Source organism: Triturus cristatus, chromosome 9, assembly GCF_964204655.1.
Source record: "Triturus cristatus chromosome 9, aTriCri1.1, whole genome shotgun sequence".
Taxonomy (NCBI): Eukaryota; Metazoa; Chordata; class Amphibia; order Caudata; family Salamandridae; genus Triturus; species Triturus cristatus.
The window spans coordinates 996,098,829-996,117,108 of record NC_140592.1 but is presented as its reverse complement, the minus strand read 5'-3'; the positions used below and the strand labels follow the sequence as shown (position 1 = coordinate 996,117,108).

The 18,280-nt window shown below is 43.3% G+C and overlaps 1 protein-coding gene across 2 annotated transcripts in view; it reads right to left on the bottom strand.

Annotated features, from left to right (window-relative positions):
- CEP128 (centrosomal protein 128) overlaps positions 1–18,280 on the bottom strand; it is an 860,263-nt gene that overhangs the window by 517,006 nt on the left and 324,977 nt on the right. For both annotated transcript variants that reach the window (XM_085626613.1, XM_085626612.1), the window contains exon 15: positions 342–506. In XM_085626613.1, the coding sequence (XP_085482739.1) occupies positions 342–506 (165 nt within the window). The remainder of the gene's footprint in view (positions 1–341; positions 507–18,280) is intronic.

Sequence of the window (18,280 nt, the reverse complement as noted above, 5' to 3'; positions counted from 1 at the left end):
GTTTCCCCAAAGAAGATACATGATTTTTCATGGGGTCCCAGGCTTACTTAAAAATCTTTTAAAGAACTTAATTTTAACTGAATTATAAAAATGAACACGGGATTATACTGTGTTTTTAATGTAACAGAACTTTAATTTAAAGGCAAGGTCCAGTGCTGACTTCAAAAGGAAATCCCAACGTCCCAGTCACACGAGGAGCAACAGCACCACATGAGTAAATAAACAGAACAGCAAGCAAAGCCGGCTTTGTGGCCAATCCAGACCATCTGCCGAGGTGCTCGGAAATCTCTGCACAGGAAAACCACGCCTTCCAAGATTAAGGAGCTCCCAAACTCCCTTACCTTCTCCTCTATGTCCTGCTTCAGCAGCTGGTATTTGCGCCTGAGCTTGACGTCTTCCTCTTCCATCTGGGTCATCTGGTCAGTCAGCTTGTCACATTCCACCTTCATCTTTTCTACCTGTCTGCGCTGCGACTTGATCATATTTTTGTCTTCTATTAATTCTGCCTGTGGTTGAGGGTTGGAGCGAGAACAGTATATTTAAATCACAGTATCTCTTAGCTTGGACTCATTACATTTCAAAATAAAACATCACATCTGCCAAAAAAGACCATTCTTTCTAAAAGCATTGGAATCTCAACTTGCAACACTCATTCCCACACATGGTGTTTTCTTTAGCCGTCCATGCGGGTTCAATAAACGACTTCATCTGTCAACGTCAAGTGAATAATCCACAACAACTTTGGAAATCCTCATTTTTAAAGCCCAGAAGAACAAATGACCTTTGTTAGCACCTTTTCTGGTGAATACTCTATCTTGCAGCACATTCCTCACCTTTTGAATATCCCAGGCACCAAACTGGATCAGGAAATTGCTAAGAAGAAGCAGCTAACCAGTGCTGCGCGCTCACGCCATGTGGCTCTACCACCCCTGTGCACTGCCTCTGGATGTGATGACACAGGTTTGTACACAGAGCCACATAGTTCGCAGGAATGCATTCCTTATACTTTTTCCCAACCTACCAAAATCGGACGATGGAAGGAATTGCCAGAAACTCACGAGCAGTACACAAAAACCAAGTTATATAAAGTGTCATTGAAACGTATTAATTTAGGCACCACTCTTTAAAACAGCGAAGGCGTGTGTTCGGTGAGGAACCTGTGAGAAAATGAAGCAATCACCAGGAAATGTGATACAAAATGTGTTGGAACAGAGAAAGACCTTCTGCATGGCTCTGGAGAATGTGTGCCCCTGCCTCAAGTTTCCCATCACAAACTAGTGTTTTTGATTCCCCTCTTCAGCACACACAAATTAAAATTGAAATTAAACCTCGATAAAACTGAGCTCATCCTTACTGGTGGAACAGCCAACCCATGGAATTCCAACTTTTGGCCCTCTATGCTGGGCAGTCCTCCTCTCCCCGGTAGCTCTGTCAAGAGCCTGGGGGTTTTGATCAGTAGCGACTTACCCATGAAAGCACAAATCAGCGCAGTGGTGTCCTCTTGTTTTTACCATCTTCGAAGAATCAGTAAGATCAGTAGGTTCTTGACCACTGAGGCCTTAACTCTGGTTGTGCTAGCACTGGTAATCTCACGCATCGATTATGCTAACTCACTATATGCCGGTATCCCGGCTTATCAATTGTATCATTTACAGTTAGTGCAAAATCAGTCGGCAAGGCAGATTACCTGTCAACCTCTGCGACATCATGTCACACCCCTTATGAAGAGCCTACACTGACTCACGGTGGCCAAACGTTGCGCCTTCATGCTAGGATGTACCATCTTTAAAGCCTTAGCCGGGATACAACCAGACTTTATCTCCTCTAGGATCCAGCACTATACTCCCTCCCGCAACTTGCGCTTGTCCAATTCTAATTTCCTGATCACCCCTTTATTTCAACGTAAAAAACATGGAGGGCTCAGATTTGCCGTCTTAGCCTCATAATTTTGGAACTGGCTCCCCACGAACGTGAGGTTGGCAACTCCTTATGAATACTTCAGAAAACCTTCCACTGACCTCAGCGCCATGAAACCGCCTGGTGTACATGCACTCTACAAGATCCTTTAACATAACATAACAGAATGATCATACACATCTGCAGAAGATCCTTCTGGGATATGGAGTGAGACCCAGAGCGGCGCTCTGTGGTCGGAGGACCACAGCATGTGCACCTTTCTTTTGAAGAGAGTAACAACTTGTCATTTCACCAGGCCGTAGAGACCCGACAGTGGTAGCAATGAAGGGATTATAGTTGCAGGACAGGCATTGGTATCCCTCGTCATCTATGGAGAGTGCCCTACCAGCCCCTGTCATGTTTTCTAAATTAGTCTGCTGGTACCTACAACCAGGTCCATCAATCATTCATGTGGGAAATAGATGTCACAAATGTAAACTTGTCTATATGAGTGGAAGATAGGAGTGTAGTATGTGGTGCATGTGTCTATAGCCACACAATTTCATTTTGTAAGCTATGGAATCCAAGGGAGGACCCAAGATGAAGAGTAAGACAAAGACCAGACATCTGATGTGAATTGGAGGACTTTTTCAGACATTCCAGGAATCATTGTAGCAGGTCAGACTGCAGAGTGTTTAGGAGAGGAGATAGTGGGTCCTTTTAAACACATGGAGTTAACCCCTGCCCCGATGCACTCTGGAACAGCAACACTCTCCACTGATTAACAGACAGTTAGTGTGGCATCCCAGATGTCTTTTGTGCTTTTGTTTTGAGTTTCTCCTCATGCGAGACTCCCAGCTCCCTCCCCCTTCCACAAAAGCTTACCAGTAATGCTCTGGACAAAGAACCGGGCGTAACTTGCCTGCATCAAAATAAAGTGAAGAACTGTCTAGAACCAGTGACAGAACTGAACAAAATGAACACAGGAAGTTGGCCCATAAAGATGGGGTAGAGGTGAAGTAACTAGAACCACTTGGGACCACTTGCAAGGAGAGTCGCCTCGATTCTACTTCTGAGCTGACCAAATGTTTCGAAGGGATGCTAAAGCTGACCATGCCTGAGGAAGACCATGTTGTGAAGGGGAGGGGGCTGTGAATGAGATTTGTGAAAGGACTTGATGCTGCAGTTGTGACATCGAGGGAGACCTGCACAGCGATGCTTGAGGTCTCAGATTTGCCCCCAGCAAAGGTGATCTTTATAAACACCTAAACCATAAAGTGCCGGGGTAAACTCAGCTGAATGAGTTCCGACCAAAGTGTCTAATGCTGAGAAGCATCTAGGCGCAGGAAGAAGACTACCTCCATCACAGCTGACAGAGAAGAGGAAACTTACAAGTGCCATGAAGAGCCTGCACTAGCAAGAGGGCTTCACCAGTACGACCCGTGGTGAGCACCTAGACTATTTGGGTGGTGGGTTGTGAGCCAGCATGTGGGAGAACCCACTCTGCAACACCACCAGGACCTCAAGCACTGCAGCTCTGATGCACCCTCCTCTTCAGTGGCACTGGCTCAGCTGCTACTGATTTGATCAATGGGCACCGCTGCTCTCATGCAAGAGTAGAAATACGGCAGGTGGGCCAGGGCAGAGATAGCATCACCTCAGCTCAGTGGGCGATGCCAGATGCACACCACTGGGGCGGAATGCTCCTGCCGACAGCGATACTAGCAGGCATGATCTGCTCTGAAAGAACAACACAAATTTGATTGGTATCTACTGGGATCACTGAGTGACTATGTGAATCGATCCCTCCAGCCTCCCACTCTCCATATGGCCCAAGAGCTTCCTCTTCACTCTTCATAGGACAATGGGCCAATGCACTTTACCTCCGTAGTCTGTCCCCAAGGAGATCGTGGTTACTACTCCCACTAAGAAAAGGCACAGTTGTCCAAATCATTTGGCTTAAAGGGCCATGTGCTCCCCCCCCCACCCACACAGAGGCTGTTCTAAAGAAGGGGAACTAATGACATATTCCACTACTTTTAGAGTGGGAACAACACCTAGGAGTATTATTTATTTAAACAGTGAATTATGCTCAATATTTCTTTCCAGTTGTGCGACTTCGAATAAAGCACTTTATTTAGTAAACCAAAGCACTGACTAGATGGTAATTTAATCACTGCTCTTTGATCTTTCTTGAGTTCTGGGTTTCCATTTTACACTGGCTCCAAAGTAAGTCTTGGACAGCTTAACCTCACTACCCTGAGTGTCAAGTGCTAAAGCGTATATTTAGTGATGAGTTTTGAGAGAAATAGTAGAGCTAAGCTATAGTCAATTAGTAAACTGCTCTGATTCACACAAACTGTAACCAGATTGCCGTTGGATCCTAAAAATGTTCCCACAGAAAGTAACTTGTTGTTCTTATGTACAATTATTCCCACAGATTCCTCACCTTCTGAATGAATCCTAACACAGGCAATGGGACTGAGGAGCGCCACCTCATATCAGGATATTACACAGAGCTTCTCTGGCAATATGACCATCACTCATTGTCTCACACCTAGATAATAGTGCTTTGCAAATAGGCAGAGAAGACCTAGTCACTGTTTGACAAATCTCAGCCACTAGACCAACCATGGAAAAGGTAGGAGACTAGGAGCCAGATGTACGACCATTTTTGCATGCGCAAACAACTGATTGTCAACTGGAACAGCATTGGTTCTGCGCACGTACCAACCTAAACTGCAGCCAATACTACTTCTGTTCTTGCTTAGTGTGACAAATAGAAGGAAAGAAAATGTCAATATGGGACGATATGGTAGACGGATTCAACCTTTGACAAGCAGGATATGGTAGCCCTGCAGGTCATGTAGGAAGCTTCCCCTTCGGCACAGTAACACCATCAACACTTCTAGCCAACACACTCAAGTCTTGTGAGTTTTGCTTCGTACACCATTGTTTATATTATTCACACTATGTGAAATAGGGCTCGCTGACGCGCATCTTTGAGACCCGACATTACTTACACTTGTCTTTATCCCATCACTTGAGATATAACTACTTACTACCTCATCTTCTTCCTTGCATAAACATAGCTCGTCAGTTTTGCAACATGAAGAAGCACTGCGGAAATTCTATATGCTGCCATTTCACAATTTGACTGCATTCTCAAAACTTCAGTGACCACCTGTGGGTCTGCCTATAGTGGCACACATTTCTCCACAATTGTCATACTTTCACACCAGGGTTGTTCACTTATGAGTTGTGTTCCTTCCTTGTCACAGACTAATAAAATTCTACTTTCTTTCTCATTTCCACATCAACCTAAGGACCACATTTTCCCTGATATCTTTTCACTAATTACCAAGGCACCAACTTACTGGTATGTTTTCTTCCTGTCAATAGCTCAAATGGCATTTACCCAATAATTGAGTAAGCTGTATTCCTGGACGACAATAGAGCTGCTTGTAATGATTTCTTCCAAGGCAAGCTTGATCTAAGAGCTAATTGTTTAGGCTCCTTTACTACCCTGTTAGAGTGTTCATCTTGGCCATTAGTCTCTGGATGCTATAAGGCTACTCTCATATATCAGACTTCACAATTTTTCAGAAATTATTGCATTTAGCCTAATGTTTGTTTCATCTCATTATCTGAAATCAACACTCCGGGGATCCCATCATGCGAATGAATATCTTTAAAAATTCTATAACAGTATAATAGTAATGTTGCTCACCATGAGTTCCTCAGGTCTCTTGAAATAGTAATTAATTCAGATAATGGCGTAAGATTATCTGGAAGGTAGCCTTGAAAATTATCCCATAAAATTGATGACAACTTTGAACCATGGTCTACCGGGTAACTCAAACATTTTCAGTGGTATCTATAAAGCTCACCTGTTTTATTGCTATGGCAATACGTGCTATATTCCATTACCCGTTACAACAAACAAATGATGGACGGAATGCTGACAATGCAGACATTCTCCCCCAGTCAGGAGATCTGGGTTAAATCCATCGTTCTTTTGCCCACTACGCCACCCCAGTTCAGACATGGCCATATGCAAATCAGTCTTGACCCTGTGCCTCATGGGAACAGTCCAGCCCGAACTGCCAAGCCATGTCTTCCCTGGACCGGAATCAAGCATCCTAGGACCGGTTTCTGGCTATCAGCCGTCATCAGCCAGGATAGCTTGACTCCAGTGGCGTAGTGAGCACGGGTCCCACGTCTGGGAATACCCGGACTGGACTGTTCCCATGAGGCACAGGGTCAAGACTGATTTGCATATGGCCATGTCTAAACTGGGGTGGTGTAGTGGGCAAAAGAACGATGGATTTAACCCAGATCTCTTGACTGGGGGAGAATGTCTGCATTGTCAGCATTCCGTCCATCATTTGTTTGTTGTAACGCTTTTCGCCCTAAGTGGGATGGGTATTCCCAGACGTGGGACCCGTGCTCACTACGCCACTGGAGTCAAGCTATCCCCTGGCTGATGACGGCTGATAGCCAGAAACCGGTGCTAGGATGCTTGATTCCGGTCCAGGGAAGACATGGCTTGGCAGTTCGGGCTGGACTGTTCCCATGAGGCACAGGGTCAAGACTGATTTGCATATGGCCATGTCTAAACTGGGGTGGTGTAGTGGGCAAAAGAACGATGGATTTAACCCAGATCTCTTGACTGGGGAAAAATGTCTGCATTGTCAGCATTCCGTCCATCATTTGTTTGTTGTAACGCTTTTCGCCCTAAGTGGGATGGGTATTCCCAGACGTGGGACCCGTGCTCACTACGCCACTGGAGTCAAGCTATCCTGGCTGATGACGGCTGATAGCCAGAAACCGGTCCTAGGATGCTTGATTCCGGTCCAGGGAAGACATGGCTTGGCAGTTCGGGCTGGACTGTTCCCATGAGGCACAGGGTCAAGACTGATTTGCATATGGCCATGTCTAAACTGGGGTGGTGTAGTGGGCAAAAGAACGATGGATTTAACTCAGATCTCTTGACTGGGGGAGAATGTCTGCATTGTCAGCATTCCGTCCATCATTTGTTTGTTGTAACGATATTCCATTACCCATCAATCAATCATACTATCAGTTCCTGACCACCAATAAGTATCCTTTTAGTATTTGAATACCACCATGTTCTTCATGGCACGCATTCAAGATGATATTTTGAATGGGAGGAACAACCCATCAGCTGCCATAACGTTGTTTCGTCCAGGAACATATTCTATTTCATAATTGTACATTTGCAGCTTGGAAGCCAATCTTGGGGTGCCGGACTTGGCCTTTTTTGCAGGGTTTTCCCCAAACTCTTTGATTCTTCCTCCTATTTTTTCCTGACCTGTGTTTGTTGGTTTAGGGAGTCTGGGCACTTTCACCCTGATTGGCAAATTTGATTTACTGCTCAGTCCCTATTAAAGTGCATGGAGTGTGTCGGGGCAGGTAAATCAAATACTACTAGTGGGCCTGCAGCACTGATTGTGCCACCCACATGAGTAGTTCTTAAACGGTAACTCAGACCTGCCACTGCAGTGTCTTTGCGCAGTTGTTAACTGACATGTCGACTTGGCAAGTGCACCCACTTGCCAGGCCCTAACCTTCCCTTTGTTTACATATCAGTCATCCCTAAGGTAGGCCAAAGGTACCCCTGTGGCCAGGGTGCAGTGTATGTGAAAGGTAGGACATGCCCTGATGTGTGTGGCATGTCATGATAGTGAATTACTGCCAATTTCGTTTTTCACTATTGCAAGGCTACCTGCTCCCATAGGACAGAATGGGGAGTTTTTTTATAACATCTTATAAACATAACTGCCCCTAGGAACAAGATTGGAAAATAAAGTTTAGTATGCCTGAACTCAGAATGTTAAAATGCATATTTTAGTGAGGGTGACTTTTACATTCTGTGTTTTGAAAATACCACTTTTAGAAAGTAGATATTTTCTTGTTTAACCATTCTGAGTGCCTCTGCTTGTTAGTGTATTGACTGTCTGGTTTTGGTGTGACAGGGGCTGGGGAGGTGCATTCTCTCAGACACCCACCACCGGGGGGATGGGGTTCAGGGGGGAGGGGGGTTTGATGTGTGTCCTGCCTTTCCTGAATGAGTCAGAGCTGAGATGAATAGACCAGGGCTGCATTCAGAGTAGGGGGAGGAGTTCTCACTAGCACCTGAATAGGCCGGGTCTGCATGTAGAGTGGAAGGGAGGAGATTTCCCTTGCACCTGAATAGGGCCTGTCTGCCTTACACAATGCTATATCCACCTCCGGCTAGGCAGCTGAACAAGAGAGGACAGAACTGGTTTGGACTGGGCTCAGAGACCCTTGCACAAAGAGAACAAAGACATTTTAGGGTATAAGTATTAGACCGAAAACCCCTGAACTTTAGACTACTCCTGGAATCAAGAGGAACCTTTGCCAAGGAGAAGAGCTGGAGAAACGGAGGAGAAGCACTGCCCTTGCTGGGTGTCTGGGGTTGGCCTGCAGTTGCTGTTTTCTGCAAAGGAAAGGAGAAGGACTTTGCTGTGTGCTGTGTCCCCTGCTTGAGGAGAGTCTCCAAGGGATTGAGTAGAGCTTGCCTCCTGTTTTGAAGTCTCAGGAAAGCAAAGACTACACCCCAGCTCCCCTGAACTTCCTTGCTGGGAGTTCTGACCTGCCAAGAGGTGCCTTTGACTGTCTTGGGCCTCTGGAGGTTGTTTCTGCTGTTGGGAGCTGGAAAAGCAACACAACGACAAAGAAATCGACGCATCGCTCTCCTTGCAACAGTTTTTCCAACACAACGCCATGGTGCGAGAAGAATCTCCCTGCATCGTCGCACTGCTGCCGAAACCAACGCAGCGCTTGTCACTGTGGCTAGAATTCCTGAACTTTCTTGCTAGGAGTTCTGACCTGCCAAGAGGTGCCTGTGACTGTCTTGGGCCTCTGGAGTTTGTTTCTGAGTATCGTTGTATCAAGGGATCGCGGCTGAAAAGGTCGACACAGCGCCGCTCATCGCTGCCGCATCGTTCGCGGACGCATCCCGGATTTTCACGCATTGTCCCTGTGCTGCAAGTTTTCCCTGACGCATCACCTACGGATCGGAGTCGTCTCAGAATCGACGCATCGCTTCCCCCTGCACACCAGACCCGACGCATCGCTCCCCTGTGTACAGCCTAACTGTCGCATCGTATCTATGAAGGTCTCAGGAATTACGCATCTCTTTGTTTTTCGATGCTTCTCATCGCTGCAGCTGTTTGGCTTCATGAATTTTGTCACAAAAACAGGTACTTTGCAAGAAATCACGCATCCATAGTTTTCTATGGACTCAGTTGCTCAAACCGTTTGAAGGTCATTTTTCGTAATACTTGTATGTTGGATTTTTGTCGTTTTGGTCTTGTTAAGTTTAGATAAAGATATTTTATTTTTCTAAACCGGTGTGGTGTCCATTTATGGTGTTATCACTATATTACAGTGAGTGTTGGTACAAATGCTTTACACATTGCCCTTGGGATAAGCCTGTCTGCTCGTGCCAAGCTACCGAGGGGGTGAGCAGGGGTTATCTAGAGTGTGTATCCCTCTTACCCTGACTAGAAGCAAGGGTCCCAATTTGGACAAAAGTACCTACCTCTGCCAACTAGAGACCCCCATTTCTAACATGGGGTTATATTCCTTCCACCCTTAGGTTTTAGCATTTTAAAGGTTTATGGTCAGTCCCAATTTTGAATTTCTTTCCCTATATATATATATATATATATATATATATATATATATATTTTAAAGCATTCCGCTGCGATATGCAGTCATTAACTCACACTCAATACCTGAGTAATTCCTTTCTGCCAATAAGTGTGCACAAAGCATATCCCACAATCCATTCATCCCCATACTTCCCATGAGATAGTACAGCGCGCAAACCGTAGCACCAGCATTTACTGCAATTAAAGATTTAGCGTCCATCAAAAGTGGTTTCAAGCTAGGGGCACAGGTTATTTCACACTTAACCAAAGCAAAACAGGTAGATTTTTCACATGACCATGCCACCTTCGTATTGTCTTCAACAACTTCCTTAGTGGTTCACATTACTTGCATAATTACTCCACAAATGAAGAGGAGAATTCTGTTAATCCTAAAAATGACATTGACTGTTATTTATAAGTTGGATCTGGTGCATTCATTATAGCTTCTACATGGCTTGTCTTGGGTTGAATACCCTCACTGGATATCACTTGTCCTAAGCACTCTACTTCAGATTGTCCAAATGTATATTTACTGCATTTGATTGACTAATTTCTCTTAATGCGGCTAAAACTATTATCGTGCTCTAGTTTGTACTTGGCAAACACCAATTTGTCACCTTGGAAGACTTTTAATAATCACCCAAAAGTTTTGGCATCACTCTTTGGAATATCACTGAAGCACTTGATAACCCAAACGACATTCTCGTGTACCGAAATGCAAATTCATGAGTTATGGACTCGCAAAATGCCTTGAGTTATTCTTCTAGTTTTACCTGATGATAGGCACTAGTGAGATAAATTGTTGAAAATTCTTTGGCAACACAGAAAATAGTAATTCTTTTAGATTCAGTAATGGAAAAACATCATTCAAACACGTATCTACAGATAGTGTAAGATCCCCACTTGACTGAACTCACATTACAACTGGGAGCAGCTAATGGGAACTTTCAATTGACTCAATAATATATTTGTTACATAAATCCACAAGGATGACCTTTAATTTGCTCTGTAATTACTAGGAACATTACATATTTATGTCTTACAGGAATGGCATTATCCTTAATTTAATTTTATTTTTAAATGTTTCAACTTACCCAAATATGAGCCAAACATTTCCACTAATTAATTTCCAATTCCTTTATTACCTCAATAATTAGTAGTTTCCTGTACTACATAAACTAAAATTAAATTACATCCCCAGTTCAGTTGTGATGGGGCCAACCCAAAATAATGTCACTGTTTTCTGCTACATACATCTCATCATGGAATTTCCTACCCCTGAATTCCAAATTGACCAACACAAATCCTACCATGTTAATTATTATCTGTCCATAATAGCTACCTGGATTCACATCAGCTTATAATAATGTCCTGTTAGGCCACAACTTGTCAAACATTGTTTTACCTATTGTGGTATGCCAACTGCAAGAATCTATCATATTAGTCACCTTCATACCATCTACAGCAATTTCAAAACATGGTAATTTTTTCTGTCATCTTTTAAAATTCTTCTCTCCATCACCTACACTCAAAAGAACACCTTGCATAACAAGATTACCTCCATCATAATCATATTCTAAATTAACGTTAACTTTCCTGCTCAAGTTTTTACATACTCTACTCACATGCCCTTTTTTCTTGCACAATTTGCAAATCTTATCCAGAGCAGGACAATGCCTACCATTTGCTAAATAGTATTTAGACCCACATTTATAACAGTAGGTTCTTTCTTATAAGCCTGAATATTTACATTTGTCCTTAACCTCGCTCATATTTTTAGACACGTCAAGCACTGTAACAGACAGTCTACTATCTTTCCTCACTACTTGAATGCATTTTTCTGTTTCTTCAATGCTTTTTGCTACATCTAGAGCAGACTTAATTGTCATTTCACCCCAAGCCATAATCCTTCATGTATTTTCCTTTATTTAGTCTTCATTTGAATTTGGTCTAGCAACTCTTGGCCATTTGTCATGTGTTCGAAATTACATGTGACTTCACATCTTCTTAAAGTGGGTGTATCTTGGTATATAATTTGCTCCTCTTTGTGAGATCTAGAATAAAATGTAAATTTCACTAGTACCACATTTATCTTTCTACCATACCTTTTCTATAGTTGTAAATTGCAATCTCACACACATCGCTACCTCCTGGGTTTTCTGGTGGGAGCTCTAAGACCAATTGTTACTAGCCTATGTTTTAATAACAATTGGCTTTAGGCAAAGCATTCAGCTTATTTCTAATACCTCCATATATACTTAGTAAAGAACATGCCATAGCTTCCATTGCATTGGCTGGTCCCCAAGTTAAGATAAAAAATAACGGCCTGGGCTGAATACTACACATGGTACACTGTTATCACGTTGCAATAAACAAGTAATAACTTGTGTTCTGAAGTGGTTGAGAAAAATCTTATGGATGATTCCTCTCGGGGCACACAAAATGGTGGTTCATGCCACGGTCACATCTAGACTGGACTATGGTACCGTCCTCTACCTGGGATCTAACAAAACCACAATCCAAAGACTTCAAGTGGTGCAGAATGCGGCCGCTAGACTGCTGTGTAACATACCTAAGACTGCCTCAGTCGCTGGCTACCTCTGCGATCTGCATTGGCTAAAGATTGAGAACCGAATCAAGTTCAAAGCCTTATGTTCTATGTTTAAAATCAAAATGGGAGTGGCCCTGAAATATTGGCAATCTTTGGTACAACTCTACTTTCCCTCACGACTTTTGCGCTCTGCCCAGCAAAGTAGGTTCACTATTCCTAAAATCAAACTCTTCCGTATGCGTGGTCGGTCCTTTTCTTATCTTGGCCCCACCCTATGGAATTCTCTGCCTCTTTCTCTACGTGAGGAAATCATGTATGGTAGATTCCGTAGAAATCTGAAGAATGGGTTGTTTAAACTCTGATTCCTTGTTTGGCTCTCTCTTCCTACTGTTGTCCTCGGAAAACCTATTGGGGTAGCTGTGCGCCTTAAAAATTCAGTTTAATAATAATATAAATAACAGTAGTAATACACTATACAAATTTACTCATAATATCACTTACATTAAAAATGGTTTGTTAACACTAATGGTAAAAACAAGCCATAACTATATGAACAGTAGTAGTACTACACTAAATAAATGTACTGAGCAATTCAGGTATGCAAAAAGAATATATCACTTATGTAGAATAAATGATTTAGTAACAAATTAACATGATAACAAGTTTATGGAGTAATATTAATCTAGCGGGAGTTCCATTGTAAATATACAGCAGCATTTGTATAATTGTATGTCTCCGCACTAGGTACACATTGTAAATAATGAAAAATGGCGTGTGTGCCACTGTAATGTTTAAGTAGTAATTCAGAGTAGCTGGTGTGATTGTCACTTTAAATCACACAAGCCATTAACTAATGGCAAGGAGTGCGTATCACCATAATGTTCAATTGTTAATCCAGAGTAAAGGGTGGCATGTCCCAATTACGTATAGACTAATTATTCAGTTTATGGTGTGTGTGTGACCGCTTCCTGGTGTACGTCTTACAGAAAAGTATAATCTCACCTTTTGACAATTCACGGTATAGCATGGGAGGTCTGATACAATTGCGCGCTGACAACACTGGCAGCACACTGAATAAAAAGGCTTTTTAGTAATGCTGGCAAAACGATGCGCTCTATTAACATGAGCGATGAGCTCCAACACAAAGCCAGGGCCACCGTTTGAGGCCAACAGCTTCCTGCTAAAACACAGCGTTTCAGTGATGTAGCAATGCGTTCCACGCGCAGGACCGTCTGCAGCCAGCAGCTTCCTGTAGCAGTGGCAATGGCGGTTAGATGTTCCATTGTCATGTTTTCCAACGCGTAGGACGGCTGGAGCCCAAGCAGTTTTGTAGATGCCGCCTAGCAGTCCTAGCGCGTTGCTTGCGCAAAATCAGTAAAATGAAGAGATGGCAATGTCAGCATCGCTGCAGGAGAATCAGAAGATGAAGGCAAGGCAATGTCAGCTCGTCTGTTCCCAGGATCCAAACATGTTTAGTTATGCTGGAAGCTCCTTTAAACGAGCAGCTCCAGTCTACAACCTCACAGGAGCACCTCTGGCAGGTAACCATCATTCCTTAGAACACGCTCCGTATACATCTGAATTAGTTTCTATCATTCTATTGGTATGACCTACACCACACTCCCCTAACAAGATTAAAGCATAGGCTGGGGAAGAAGCAGGGAAAGGAAGGAACGGAGAGCTCTGACGGGGTATCCAGGAAAGGTATGGCACACCCTCAAGAAGTAATCTGTAGGACTCAATGGTCCAAGGTGGTCGCCCCCCACTTAAACAGGGATACGTACTCACCAAGTGAGTAGACTTGTAACCAGGACGGGATATCAACGGGATTATGCAGTCGCTACTGTGAGGAGAAGGGGGGCTGATGCTACGCTGCCAACCACTAAAGCTACCTCATCCTTAGTACTGGTGAAATAAATTGCTGGTCACCTGAAAAGCCTGTAACAGTTGTCCTTTCCAAGGTGGCTGTACCATGGAAAAGCCAAAAAAGAAAAGTACAGCTGGTGGAATTGCCTCAAACCACATTACTCTTCATATTAACATATCATTTGAGTTTTTTAGGTTTATATACCACAGGACAGTTAAAAAGACATGAACATTTGAAATATTTCCTAAGCTCATGTGTACTGCGTGCCCGCCTTTTGCAAGAGATGAACTTAAGGTAATTCATGCATTGGAGTAGCCAACAATTTAGGAGATGTTTTATACACCATTGAAGTGTGCATTAATAAGCACCTTGAGTATCATGTCTGATGTTACTTATAAGTGCGAACTCCCTCCTCCCCCGAAAAAGCAAAAGTGTTCTTTATTTTAGGATAGCTAAGTGGGCTAATGCAACTGCTGCGCACACAGCTCACTGGCTCCAAATCGGTGACAGACTCAGTTTTCATCCTTCCAGATCAATGAGATGAGCTCCAAGTCGGGTTGGTGCCCGCAGCTGTAGATATTGTAAAACCACAGACACGATGGCAAGGAGCCTTGGGTGCCAGTCCATTGTTACTATTCGGATCTGATGGGAATGATCAATTCCAGGGTTGTACAGAGCACATGACTCTCAGATAACCCGCCAAGAAAGGTCTGAGCCGAATATTTGGCCGGACCCTTACCCCAAGGGGACTGCCCACCATAGGAGAGCCGGGGCCAGCATCCCAGATTCGGCCCCTTTCCCTCATGTATGTAGTGTTTTAAATACAACCATTGGTGACCGCAGGGCAGATACGTGCATGCATTGCATCTGAAAGGGTGATTTGCTTCTTGAATTTTTTGGGAAGCTAAACAGTCAAGCTATACCACTAATCACAATGAGCAAACCGGACTGTCCTTAGAGTTCTCTTCACCCTTTCATCCTCCTCACATCCATCCACCCATCATTTTACCCTCTGTTCATGCGTTAATCTCGGTGCATCCTGTCAATTTCCATCCCTATCTACCCATACATCCTTTCACATATACATCCATCCTTTCACCCATCAACATACCTGCGTTCATCTATCCATCCTTTCAATCTTCCTCACTTGCCTATTCTACATACCTTAATCCATCCATCCTTTCACCTACTGATCCACTCACTCGTCGACCAGTTCATCATTTCACCCTTCCATTGTCCTTCTAAGCTACCTTTCACCTTTCTTCCTTATATGCTTTCACATTTTTCTTCCTTCCTTTCACACTTCAATTCTCTTACTGTTCTTTCCCATCTTGAGTCTCTCCTCCTTACTTTTTCTTTCTCACCTTACGATCTCATGCTCCCTTTTTCTACTCGTACACTTCTGTGTTTAATCTATTTTATTTATTTTATAATTTATCTTTTTTTGTTTCTTTCGCTTTGCATGTCCGTCCACCTCCCACAGCCCTGTACCATGGCATTCCTTAACAGAATTATTTATGATCATTCTGTTTGCAGACCTGCAGGCAGAAGAGGCCCATAAACTACAAAATAAGGTTTTAGTAAGGCCCAGTTCGCCAGCCTATAGGGCTCAGTGGCGGTCCTGCAAAGCTGCTTAAGTGGGGGGTTCACTGCGCCACTCTAGACAGCAGAATAACAGGGACCTCTGGATTTTGTCTATACGTCTGGTCGTGCCTTGCCTTTACACGGTTATTTTTCAGGAATTAAGATACAATGGAGTGTTTCCACGTACGTTTAGAAACTATCACTTTAAATAAATAACATTTAATGTAGTGATATAATAAATGTACTACATTTAAATTTAGTAAATGTAAACTTTCAAACGTAAAGTGAACCTTTTTTTAAACTTTATAAAATCTTTATCCAATTTTTTCATAAGAATTTACTTGCTAATTATTTTGAAGGCTCGGCTTGTGCTTTGGCATGGAGGCCCAAGACAAAGGGGGGTCTGCAGCCTTTTCAGTAATAAAACGACTTATTTCCAATGAAAATGATGTCAAGCTATTAATACAATTAGTGTTCTACTAGTTACCATATTAGACAAGAATTAATCAGCTACCACTCAATGCACGTTTGTCAGCAGTGATCACCTCACTGCATTCGGCAGTGTTGCCATCAGTAATGTAAAAAAAGGCTTTATTAATTTGGAATGAATCTACATGGTTTATACATAACCATAGATGCAATTCCCCCAGCACCGAGGTAATAAGAGTAATAAGTTTCCCCAAAACCAAATTACTTATCATTCAAATATCTTTTAATGTATTCAGAAAAGTCAGCCATTTTTCCAAACAACAGCTTTGCATTCTGAAAAGGCACACACAGATTTTCATCTTGAATACTTCCTTTTCAATTTTGGCACAGATATTCAACCAAGCAAAATCTTCTAATATTGGGATCTGTGCAGCACACAAGAGAGCTACTGGCAGGGAACTGGAGACCTGCTAGTAGCTCACGGGCTACTTGCTGGATAAGCCTGGCCAAGACAGACCACTGGCTTGGCGCTGGCTCAGATCCCACAATTTGCAGACTCGCCTACCTCTTCACTGGGCATATTACCATGGCGGTCACTGAGGGCCGTACTGTTACAGCAGCGAGCGCAAAACCTCAAAGGCCTCACCAACACTGCAACACCGTCGCAGGAATAGAAAACAGTATTTCCTCACAGTGAACACAAGCATTCGCAAAGCCATAGGTCCGGCCTGTGCAATCCATTGGCGTTGGCAATGATCTCAAGTCATGTTGTGCAGCATGCCAGCCTGCAGATAATTATAATTTTTAAAAAGCTGTAATGCAGCCAGCGCTAATGCACTTGTTTTTAAAAAAAAAAAAAATGTATGCACAGCAGTCAGGAAGCTGGAATCCATGTCTTAAAGAATAAATTCTAGAGATCATCAACATCAAACAATGAAGCATCTGCAAATGGGCTCACATCCTGACGACTCTCAGCAGCTGTAGGGATGAGAATTCCTGCTAGCCCTGCTATCTTTGCTGTGTGCCAGCGGCCCCTGCTGTGAGCGCCAGCACACACACTGATTCCAAATGTCCACAGCAGACCCCAAGGCTATTACACGGATAAGGAAAGCCTGAAAAGTTTCTTTCAAACTGCTGTGTGGGGTGGGGGGACATCTTCTACATCTCTGCGAGGAAATGATTTACTTGTGGCAGTGTATTGATGTTTTTGTTGGCGGTACAGCAGGCTGTACACAGGAACAAGGTCTACCGTCCACCTACATGTAACGCGCAATATCCTCCGTCCATTAACTTGTTTTCCTCTTCCCCTTGAAGGGTGTATTTGTTACTCATCTGCACTTTGGATAGGACTTTTGGTACAAAATGGTATTCGGCTGCTTGCTAGCACATCACTGGTCCCCGCTCCATCTTCTCAGTCCTTTGCCTGGGGAACATAGAGTGCTTAAATATAGTGTGCTTAAACAGAGTTCTTAAATTGAAAGTGCTTAAAAAAAAGCACAGGGTCTCAGAGTTTTTCTATAGTGCATGCTGTCTTCTGTGGTGAAAACAGTGGATACAAAATACCTAGATTGCCCAGTCTTGATTTCACCTCATGCCTTGCACTTCATATCTTTTTCTTTTTCATCCCTGCTTTCTCTCTTTGGCCGTTTTCCTCTGAACCTCCACCTCCTCCTCCCTTTTCTGCCTTTCTCTTTCTTGCTGTGGGTCAAAGTCAGATGATGAAAAATAAGCACAAGTCACCAAACCTTATTGCTGATGCCCAGAGCCTGAAAATACCAGGAACCATTAAGCGCTGGGAATGCACAAACCTTCCTTCCAGACAGACCTCTGTAAAAGTACAAGAGGAAATCATTAAATATGCCCACCAACATTTGAGTTGCTTTCCTTGTCAGACTCAGGAACTTTAATCTACACCCAGCAAGTTCCCGTGGCTCAGTCTGCTGAGAAAGCCACAAGTTATTTTTCTTGTCTGGTATGCGGATGCACAAAAGTTTGATACTCCTAAGAAAGTGATAGCAGTGTCATTCTGTAAAACTGCTTTGAAACAGGAATATATACGTAGGAGCTGCACTCAAGCAAATTGGAAGAATTTGACCGACTTGTTGTATGTGGGCTTGAGATGCTTTATGGATGATTAAGTGAACGCTTCGTGTTGCCAAAGCTGGACCATTCCCATTGTTTTCCTTTGTTCCTAAAGCTTCTTGCCTTTTTGCTTTTTAACAAGTGTGTCGGCACTCTTCAAACTACAAT